This window comes from Rutidosis leptorrhynchoides, chromosome 6 (genome assembly GCF_046630445.1).
Source record: "Rutidosis leptorrhynchoides isolate AG116_Rl617_1_P2 chromosome 6, CSIRO_AGI_Rlap_v1, whole genome shotgun sequence".
Taxonomy (NCBI): domain Eukaryota; kingdom Viridiplantae; phylum Streptophyta; class Magnoliopsida; order Asterales; family Asteraceae; genus Rutidosis; species Rutidosis leptorrhynchoides.
In genome coordinates, this window is record NC_092338.1 from 255,638,374 (window position 1) to 255,649,882 (window position 11,509).

Here is an 11,509-nt window from a genome sequence, read left to right on the forward strand (position 1 = left end):
ATATATATATATATATATATATATATATATATATATATATATAAAAAGAATATCATCATCATCTACATACATAAATCGGTAATTTAAATCTGACATGTCAGCAGTTTAGGGCCTAATTAGGCCACTTAATTACGAGATTAAAAGTAGATTATATCCTCAAAATTATAGGAAAAAAACACGTGTCCTTCTAAACCCCTTTTCTTTTGAATCAATTTTATTAAAGGTCGCTACTTTTTTGCTCATATCATCTCCTTTTTCTCTCTCTCTCTTCAAAAGAAAACCACCAGATCCTTTTCACCTTCGGTTGTGTGTTCATCTCACCATATTAGGCGACGCAACTACCACCAATGAATCCTTCATGTTTTTCTCGACAATACCGTACAAATTTTATATATTAACGACAGATTTTTTGAAACCACCGAAAACATCTCCGGTGACTGGAATGTCGATGAAGAAGACGTCGTTAATACGTTCCCGTAACATCTATGCAGATATCGGTCTTTTAGTTGTTATTCCATTCGTCAACGCCTTCAATACTCACAGATCAGGTACGATGGTACAAATTTTGCTACACCTTTCGACAGTTGCAGTTTGAGACGATAAATAAGGGTCAGCGGTTAGGGTTTTCACTTTTACAGGTTTGAATTGATTATGTTTTGGCTTTAGGTTATGCCCACAAAGTGTATCACAACATGATTTGTATGGTTTTATTGATATGAATTATTTTTTTGTGCGCTTTAGGTTCTGAACGTCATCTGATTCCGAAATAAGCAAGATGGTGAGTATCATGTATTGATTTTTAATTACACGTGATTTTATGTTTTGTATAATTATTGATTTTATATTTTTATTGAAATCAAAAGATCTTTGCAGTATGGCAAAATCGCTGACGCAAAATCAAGTAGTAGTTTTTGGTGGGTGGTGGTAAGTGGTGTAGTGATACTTATACTATTATGGATGGGCGGTACAACTATGGTGGTAGTGGCGGTTGTTATGAGTTTGAGAGTGGTGGGGTGGTGGTGACAAGAGACCCAAAACTAAGGCTAAGATGGACTGTTGATTTTAATGTTAATATTTCTGTTTTATAGAAATAATAAGTGATTGCATTATGTTTGGCAATAGTGTTTGGCAATAATACTATCAAATAATGTGTTTTCGTACATGTGTTTCTTCATTATCTTCTTCTTTTAAACTATTATTATTGTATGACGGTTTTCTATTGTATATGTACTGTATGTAGTTGTAAGTGTGGATGTATTTGAATTATATTTTGTACATCAAGACTTTTTATAATGCTGTTTTTTTTTTTTTTTTTGTTAACATGTTTATACTAACTGTGGGTATGTTATATATGGTGGTGTTTTCAGCAAATCAATACATACTTCCTTCATGTTGCAGCTGTAGCACCAGATGCCTACCCAAGCGGTTATTCTCGCAAATTTTAACTTTATCATTGTCCCGTACCTTTACCTTTGCTTGCATTTTTTTGGTGTTTGGATTGTAGATAGCGTTGCGCTGCCCGGTAATGGTTCGGTACATCTGTCTTCTGCCCAGTAAATTGTGTTCGGATTGTCATTGGTTTAAGATTTCAATGTTACTGCAACTATTTAGTGAAACTTTGGGCAAACGTGAAACTCATCATACTTAGGCATACTGGTGAGGTACGATTGATAATGCATTACACCAGTGCCATGCAAGTCCAATTCATGCTTATTGTTACTTTCTAAAAACAAGTTTTATTCGTTCAAGTCATTTTTTCATTTACAAAGAATTTGTGTTATTTCATTTGCATAAACCCGCAACGGTTATCGTACACCGAGTGCGCCTCAGGTGTCTATATATGATGCACTACCACCAACTTCATCCATGTTTAATCCACCAGTCGTAGCTTATCCGCCTCAGCCATACCCTACTAATTCTGCTTATCTTCCTCAGGATATGGCTCTCACTATTCCAATGGTAACTTCTCATACTTATTCTATTTTTTTAATTGACCCTAAAGGTTTCAAGTGGAGTTGGCAACTTGGACCCATTTATATACAAACGGGTTGATTGCAGTTGTGTTTATTTTTAAATCGTCAAGTAAGAGCGTGTCAAACAACTTGAAAGTCGTTCACGACATAAAGCCACTTTATCTTTTACTGACATAGTTAAGCGAGTATGTCTGAACCAATTGGTTTTAGGTAGTACCAAAAATTGGAGTACATGTTTTGGCTTATTTCTCAACTCCCTAATTACCATCATTAGTTTTAATCCCTGACCCTACTATATTCTATTCTAGATGCTTTTTTTTAATCAGGTTATTCATATCCAGGGGTTTATTCTCCATTATAACGAGGTACAATCCTTGCCCGTATAAGGAAAATAAAAGTGAGGCAATATATATAATCTTCAAATCATTTGATGCACTTAACTGTTTTTCTTATCATTTATATGTAGTTGGTCCTTTAAGTAGGACATAATTGTAATGGTGGACTACTAATTTTTTAACTGATTATCGACTCAAGACTAAACAAGACATTTAGGTACATGAAATTTGAATAACCATATGTAACAGTTTGTTATTTTTTTTCTTATATATTGGATAATCAAATGAAGAATGGCAAAATGGGCGGGTCTTGAGTCACACGACAAAACCTGCTATTTCTAAACCATCTAATAATGTGTAGGTCAGGTCAAAAGGGAAACAGGTGAGTGTAAAACCAAGCCAAAGTAGTTGCATTAGATCATATTGAGTTAACTTTTTTTTTTTTTTTTTTTTTTTTATAAATATAGTTTGAATCTTTTAGCCGAGTTATTTAAAATAATTCTGCTTTTTTTTTTATAGCTGGTGATTGTTACTTATTTCGCATTACATATTCCGCATTAACTGATGAAATAAATATCTGTTGCTTTTTACGTATTATGCAGTTAGATGCTTGAAGCAACGACGATAACTCTTTTACCGTTCTACAAAATGTGGATCATGTACCGAGCAGTTATGAATGGGATACACTTGCAGGTCTGTCCATTGATCCATATACTTTCTATTTAGGTATTTTAATGCTTTTTTGATTATGTTGGATATACTATAAATGTATATTTTGATTATGTTGGATATAGTGTAAATGTACATGCTCTGTAGATTGTACATAAAATTTTATCATTTATTTTCTTCTTATTCCTAGAGTTGAAATTAAGTTAATACAAATGGCATTGACAATCTAACTGAATCAGGAATTTTGTATGAAATGGCATTGACATTTTCTTCTTATTCAATTTTTATATAATTATCGACCTAGGGATCCCACCTCAATTTATTGGACCCAATTATAATTTGGAGAATGTCTTTTAAATTAAAAACATAATGAATTGTTGATTTATAAATCAAGTGTCTATAAACATAGCTTTATAGAGCATAATTCAGCATTTATAAATCAGAATCTCTTTTAAATTTTTGTAATAAGTGATGTACAGCTACCATTGTTTACACTTGGGACTTGGGACTTGGGAGGTTGTTTCATTCGAAGCTTTAGACAAAGGTGCTATTGAGATATTGGGCTTTGACCAATTTGACACATTTGATGTATTTACTTTTCAGTTTTTTCTATCATATTATGTATATATAGATATATAGATAGTGTGTCATACATGATTACATGCATAAAAAGATGATAGAAAGAACACTTGGGAGGTTTATTTCAGTGCTATTTTGGGGTTACTCTGACCCGTTCGACCAATTTGACTCATTTGATCTGTTTACTTTCACTTTTTTTTTTGTCTACCTTCTTTTTAGCGTTAGATCTGCGTAACATTTGACTATATTTCAAGGTTACTAATCTCCGTAAGTTTTTTATTTATTCAAATACTCTTGCTACTTTTAAATCTATTACTTTCCACAAGTTATTATGTTTATGATTTTAATGATAATGTCTATTTTATTTTAATCTCTGGCCATCTCCTTTGTGCTTTTTGCTTTAATTTTGGTGCTGGCTCTAATTTGATTAATATGTTTTCATTACGATGTATGTGTTTGAACTTTAAATGCAGAAGTATGTTGTTCATGTCATTGTCTACGTGCTTACACTTTTTCTGATGATTGTAATATGTTATCTTTAATTACTATTTCAAAGTATGATCGTCTCCCGTTTTATTTATGTTTTCATAATCCTCTGCATAGTCTATATTTTATTGATCAAATAGCCACCCAATAATATCAATTCATGAAACTAATATTAGAGTCTAACCTCCACATCATCTACTACATGTTGATTTTATGATACATTCATTTTTCCGTGTGGATGCTTTCAGAATGTTACTCTTAGATTTTCACCGGAATAACTACATCTATGGATAATTATTGGATAATTACCATTCTGTAACATGATATAACCTTTGACAATATTGGGCGCATTTTTTGAGTTTTCAACAATTCATAAGTTTGATTTGTGTATTGGATAAATATATTAAAAATACAACTATATTTCAAATTGCATAATAGTACTAATGAAGAAATTAGACACATTTCTTGATTGGAATATAAATATTGTTTGATGAGAGCTATAACGTTTTCAGTTCTATATACTTTTGATACTGTCATCATCATTCTGTAACATGATATAACCTTTGACATTTTAGAATTGCTTAACTGAGGAGTACTGGTGCAACGCACGGGCTCTTAAATCTAGTATATATATATATATATATATATATATATATATATATATATATATATATATATATATATATATATATATATATATATAAAGAATTTCTCAAAGTCGAAAAAGGTCCCGGCCGGTACATTAGTATATACTATTTCCGCCATCTTTGACCAGCTAAATATAGAAATATAAGAAAATAATATGATGGCACTTTCAGTCGATCGAAATTTCAAGAATTTGACCAAGTAAACGACTACTCTAACAACTCATTTTTCAATCGAGATTAATTTAAATTAAAACTTGAATAATTAATGATAATTCTCCGCCATATCATATTGATAATCTAATCTCCATCAGATTTCATTTTTGCAACATTATCATTATCATGTTGATGTTGATGATAACCAGAATATTAATTCTACTTTTCATCTTTATTATCATAAACTTAATCACCCTTTCAATCTGTCAGGATCTTACGCCCTCTTTCTGCAATGATAATAATGCAAATTTTTCTATAAATAGTACGTACCATAGAAATCTCGATAACGCCTTGTCGTCCCTCACCGATGACACCAGCATCACCTACGGATTCTACAGCCATTCAATTGGTCAAACCCCCAATCAAGTCAACGTAATCGCGCTATGTAGAGGAGATGTTGAGCCAAACGAATGTAGGAGTTGCATAAACGACTCTATCACTAGAGTAAGGGAGAAATGTCCGAACAAAAAAGTTGCAACTATTTGGTTTGAATATTGTATGTTAAGGTACTCTAATATGACCATTTTGGGAAATTTGGATATTACGGTTGCGGTAACCTTAAGAAACAGTGAAAATGCTTGGAACGTGACCGGTTTTAAACTAGGACTAGACCAGCTAATAAATCAACTAATAAATGATGCTCCAAAAGGTGGATCTCTTCGTAAATATGCTTCTAATGGCACGAATGGTCCAACGTTTACTACTGTTTACGGGATCATGCAGTGTACACCGGATTTGTCACAAAATCAATGTTATAATTGTCTCAACTCTGCAATGAGTATTATTCCAAATTGTTGTGATGGTAAACGTGGAGCGAGAATTTTATTACCTAGTTGCAATATTAGATATGAAGATAATAAGCTTTTCAATGATACTGTTATTATTGCACCATTTGCACCACCACCGACACAATCACAACCACCGCCACTATCACCACCACCACAACAGAAGTCTTCAGGTATAGATACACTTCTGGGACAAATTTTAAGAGTATAAGATTCACAATCTATATCATTTATTATGTACAATCACCGGTAAGAATAAACATATAGTTAAAATTTTCAGGAAATGGCAGTAACACGACAATTATTGTTATTATTACGTTTGTTGGATCCACTAGTCTTGTGATAGTGGTGGTGGTTTTTGTTTGTGTCTTCAAGAGAAGAAAAAGAAATCAGAAACAACATCCTCCGGAGAATTTAGGTGGGTACTAAATTATGTTTTCTTTTGTTTTTGTGACTTTTTGTTACTGCAGTTGGCTAGATATCATATTGTAATATTGTGACTATTACTCTAGTTTACATGGAGAGAGATATCGATGAAACTAGTACAGTTGATTCGTTCCAATATAGCTTTGGGGTTATTAAAACGGCAACAAAAGACTTCTCGGAGAACAATAAGCTAGGACAAGGTGGTTTTGGATCGGTTTATAAGGTATACAATGATACAATACAAGAAATTTAATTACTATTTGCAATATATATGTTTCAAGATTCGTACAAAATTCTAACAAAACAGCTTTATAGGGAAAACTACAAAATGGGCAAGATATAGCAGTGAAGAGGCTATCAAGGGATTCAGGTCAAGGAGAACAAGAATTTAAGAATGAGGTTGTGTTACTTGCAAGGCTGCAACATCGAAACTTGGTGCGGCTTATAGGATTTAGTCTAGAAGGACCCGAAAGACTTTTGATGTATGAGTTTGTAGAAAATGCAAGTCTAGATCAATTTATATTTGGTAAGTCAACTCTATTCGAAATTGCACTATTGAAAGACTTCCATTAGAAATTGGTTTCACACAACATATATATTTGTTTAATCTTGAACATTTTAGATCCAACAAAGCGTGCGATGCTTGATTGGGAAAGAAGATACAAAATAATAGAAGGTGTTGCAAGGGGACTTTTGTACCTACATGAGGATTTACCACTGAAAATCATTCATCGAGATTTGAAGGCTAGTAATGTTTTGTTGGATGCCGAAATGAATCCAAAAATTGCAGATTTTGGTATGGCAAGATTGTTCGCAGATGATCAAACTCAGGGCAACACTAGTCGAATTGCTGGGACATAGTAAGTGTCACTAAACAAAATTGACCTTTCGTTGTTGTTTGTGTTATGTGTTAAATTTGTCTTCTATCGCCATATATAGATACCAAATATCTAATTACATGCCTAATATTAGTTGTATGATCGTTATGGTAGTTTTATAGGATGAACTTCCATTGATTAACAATTTTATTTGTGTTGTACTAGTGGATATATGGCACCAGAGTACGCGATGCACGGGCAATTTTCAGTTAAATCAGATGTCTTTAGTTTTGGTGTATTACTTCTTGAAATCGTGACAGGTAAGAAAAACCATACTTTCCAAAATGGAGTGATGACAGAGGATCTTCTTAGTCATGTGAGTAGTGACATAAACCTCTTATGATACAATCTCCTTTTTGTCAAAATTTATAATTACCAAATTTTAATAGTAACTATATTTCTCATGTTTTTATTCGTTTTTAGGCATGGAAAAGTTGGAGAGATCGAACGGTTACAAGTCTAATCGATCGAACATTGTGTACTACTTCTGTACCCGATATGATTAGATGCGTACACATTGGTCTATTGTGTGTTCAAGAAGAAGTAAACAATAGACCAACTATGGCATTGGTGGTTCTCATGCTCGGTAGCTTATCTGTATCCCTTCTGGTTCCTACAGAGCCCGCGTTTTTCTTGCACTCCAGAACAAATCCTGAAAAACCTTTATTTGAAGAGTACACTTCGAGTACAAGTGGCCCTAGTGGTCAGCTGAAAAATAAATCAAGATCTTCTCAAAGATCTATTGCTAGTGATATTTCTATGAACGATTTATATCCAAACTAGGTTTTAAGCCTTGTTGAAAAAAAATTAAAAGGTTAGTTATGATTAGTACTAAAAGAAGTAGTGATGTTTAAATTGATGAGTACGTGGCAAGTATATAAAAAAAAAAAAAAAAAAAAAAAGTTCAACAACGAATATGAAAGCTAAAAATGTTGCAAAACTTCTTTTTAGGTGACATTTGTAGTGGATCTGTCTTGTTTGTCCTTGTTAACAACTCAAGAAACATCAGTTAATACTATTATTACCTTTACGCTCAAAGTATTTGAGAAAAATGTCTCAACCAAGCGTATAACTCTGCTGACATATCGTACGATACCATTGGGCAGTCTTCGCGCAGCCCCTCACGTACCCGAATGGTGGCCCGACATTGCCTCGAAAACTGCGCTGGGAAGCTTGAAAATTTGCCTTTTCAGTCACAATTATTGTCTCAATCGCAGCCCTCACCTTGCTTGATCGCAGTCCCAAAGGAAACCTTTGTGCTGTCTTATTGTAGTCTATGTGTTGCTATGAAAACAGTCCTGCTCGGCAAGTCCCGAATGATGTAAAATTTATCAAGCGCAAGTATAAGAAATACAGGCTTCACGAATAAAATGCACAACAGTCTATGTGCTTCCCAATCCCAGCCAATGAGTTGCCCAAAATGCAGTTCCTGTGCTGCCCCTAGCGCACTTCAAGTGCTCGAAGAAATGTTTCAACACTAATGGCATAATTCATATTCATATTGTATAACATTCTTTATCTATGTGTTAACAGGAATCCGATGTTGCTTAATTAAAGCAGGAGACTAAGTTGCATGACATATGGTCTACAAAAAAGTTATAGCTTAATCGCAGACCTTCTGCTCGTGAGATTGTTGCCCTGTAACTTACTTGGGTGCAAGCTATAGCTCACCCGCTCTGAATAAGCTACCCTGGTTGTGCCGCATGATTACAACGTTTTTTGAGTCTCAATTGCAATAGCCTTCAAGAGATTCCAGCAACATTACACGGGGATCGTAATTATGTTCTAGGCCCTTATGCAGCTTTATAGTGAAGCGTGCGATACTATGAAAACAGCCCCTGCAATGACTAGAATGTAGCCCGTTTGTAGTCTCCACGTGATCGCAGCCCCATTGTCCGTATTAAAGCTCATCCCACATTATACAGGAATTTGTAGGATACAAGTGAATCATGTAGATCTATAGGAATAGACAACACACTAAAAGATCTTTCATTCCTTCATTGCTATTAGAATTTGTTTTGTTTCATGTATCCTTATTAATAATGTTCACATGCAGGGGCGGAGTATTGTGGAGAAAGGGCGGGGCATCCGCCCCAGCTGGATTTTTTTTTGTAAAAAAAAAAATTTACATTAAAAAAAATAATACTAAAAAATAAGGGTTTTTTTAGTGTTCGCTCCAGCTTCAATGAAAAATTAAATAAATTTTTGCACTCGCCCGATCTAGGTCGGGTTCAAGACGCATTTTGTTTGTTAAACAGTTGTTAATATCATTCTTTAAGTTAACTATTTTTCTAATGTAACCAACCATAGCTACATTACATTAGCTTAACTATTTTGTTAATGTAACAAACTTTGTAATTGTCAGTACCTAAAACTAAATTTATATTGCTAATGTAACCAGCCATAGGTACATGGGATTAGTTTAACAAGAAAAGCAAACCAAAACGGACTCGCGGCAATGTGCGGGCCGTTCCGAATCTAGTATTTGTTGGATATTTTATAAGATTTCGTGTAGGGTAAAATAATCGATGACCGGATAAATCAGTGAATCGTGGTATCACTTTCCGAAAGTAATTATTCGACCCTTATTGCCTGGGTTACACGAATATCACTTTGGGATAAGACAGAGATTAATTCTTGTTTTTTGGCACAAAACAAGAATCCTTTTTTCTTAAAAGTATTAAGGTGTTTTCTTTGTATGTGTGTATTACTTCTTCTCTTCACCCCTTCTCATGAATGATAATCATCTATATATATAGGCACCCACAATTATTGGTAAAGATATATATAATATCAATTGGCCTATTGATAATATATATCTTTCATAACTTTAACAAGTGGTTTCATGAACAATAATATCATTTCCATTATCAAAGAAAAGGTTGTCACTTTTACATAAGATATGTTATACTTTTCATTATCAAACAAGAGTGATTACAAGTATTATCCATTTCACTTATTAAAGCAAAAGTGGTTACATGAATAATACTTTCATGATATGATTACAAGTATTATTCATTCCACTTATTAAAGCAAAAGTGGTTAAAAGAATAATACTTCCATGATAAGATTACAAGTATTATTCATTCTACTTATTAAAGCAAAAGTAGTTAGAAGAATAATACTTCCATAAATCACTCAACCTTTTAGATAATACACCAAATCATAAATTTCATGCTAAATGTTTTATGTAGCTTCTTGTGCTTCCTCTTCAAAGGTAGCACCAAAACACTTAGTGAAATTTAACATGAAAATGTCGTGCTGCCTCTTCATATGTAGCATGAGAACACTTAGTCAAATCTCGTGCTGACTAAGAAGACATAGCACGAGAACACTTAGTCAAATCTCGTGCTGACTAAGAATACCTAACACGAAAATATTTCGTGCTTACTAAGAAGACTAAGCACCACAACTCGTGCTTACTAAGAAGACTAAGCACGAAAACACTTAGTCAAATTTCGAGCTGACTAAGTCATTATAGTGACTAAAGGAAAATCACTTGGGTCCGGGTAATCTATCACTTAATGGGTGTACACTCCGTACCTCCTAATCCATTTACAAGTGTAGACTAAATCCCTCAATTACACTAAATTTCCAACAATCCTTCCCAATTTAGTGCAATTCGTTTCATGAGAAATAAACAAATAAAACAAAACTCATGCATAAATGAAAATATCTTGAAGATTGAATTTTCACCTTAGTACATTACACATTCCAAATATTCGAGAATCAGGGTGTTCTAAGAATTGAACCCTTCAACCCATTTGAATACCTAAAAATAACATACACATAAGTTTTCAAATACTCTAAAGCTATCCTGACACTTTACAAGCCATGTGTCCATATCCTTTCATGATTGTATCCAAAGCTAAAAGTCCAAAGCTTTCTTGAAGCGGCAAAACTTCACAATCACATAGGTAGTTCATTTCAGTCATGCACCTGCTATTGCACTTTTCAAATAAACCATTAAGAAGCTAAACTTCATCCTCACCTTCAACAGGTCCGAGTACATACCATACCTTGGGATGATATAAAATTTTATGTACTCCAAATTTCTAAGTATAAGCCTTCCACATTGAATTCAACTTCTAATTTTCATCAGAAGGGAATTGGATATCTTATAATTAGAAATTTATGTGGACTTTAAACCCATCCCTTTAGCAGACTTATTAACCAAGTCTCTAGCTAATCCCTTCATCAAGTGATCAGCTAAGTTCTGTTGTGACCTCACAAACTCTATAGAAATCACCCCATTCATGATGAGTTCACGAATCATGCTATGTCTGACACCCAAGTGTCTAGACTTCCCATTGTACATCTGGCTATAAGCCTTTGCTAATGTAGCAGCACTATCATAGTGGATAGACATATGTGCTATAGGTTTAGGCCACAATGGTATCTCATGAATCAAGTTTTTAAGCCATTCTGCCTCTTTACCAGCAGCAGCTAAAGCAACAAACTCAGATTCCATCGTTGAGTTGGTAATACAAGTTTGCTTCTTGGAAGCCCATGAGATGG

At 33.8% G+C, this 11,509-nt stretch overlaps 1 protein-coding gene and 1 long non-coding RNA gene across 2 annotated transcripts; both read left to right on the top strand.

Moving 5' to 3' along the window:
• The first annotated feature begins 217 nt into the window (after positions 1-217).
• On the top strand, positions 218-1,333 carry LOC139852543 (uncharacterized). Its single transcript, XR_011761115.1, has 3 exons — positions 218-638; positions 742-778; positions 864-1,333. It is a non-coding gene; the product is annotated as an uncharacterized lncRNA (long non-coding RNA).
• Positions 1,334-5,034: 3,701 nt separating this feature from the next.
• LOC139852541 (cysteine-rich receptor-like protein kinase 15) lies at positions 5,035-7,809 on the top strand. The gene is made up of 7 exons (XM_071841840.1): positions 5,035-5,860; positions 5,968-6,105; positions 6,200-6,336; positions 6,429-6,639; positions 6,736-6,973; positions 7,157-7,307; positions 7,415-7,809. Exons 1-7 carry the CDS (start codon positions 5,035-5,037, stop codon positions 7,772-7,774), a joined length of 2,061 nt encoding a protein of 686 aa, XP_071697941.1. The 3' UTR covers positions 7,775-7,809.
• Positions 7,810-11,509: the final 3,700 nt, after the last annotated feature.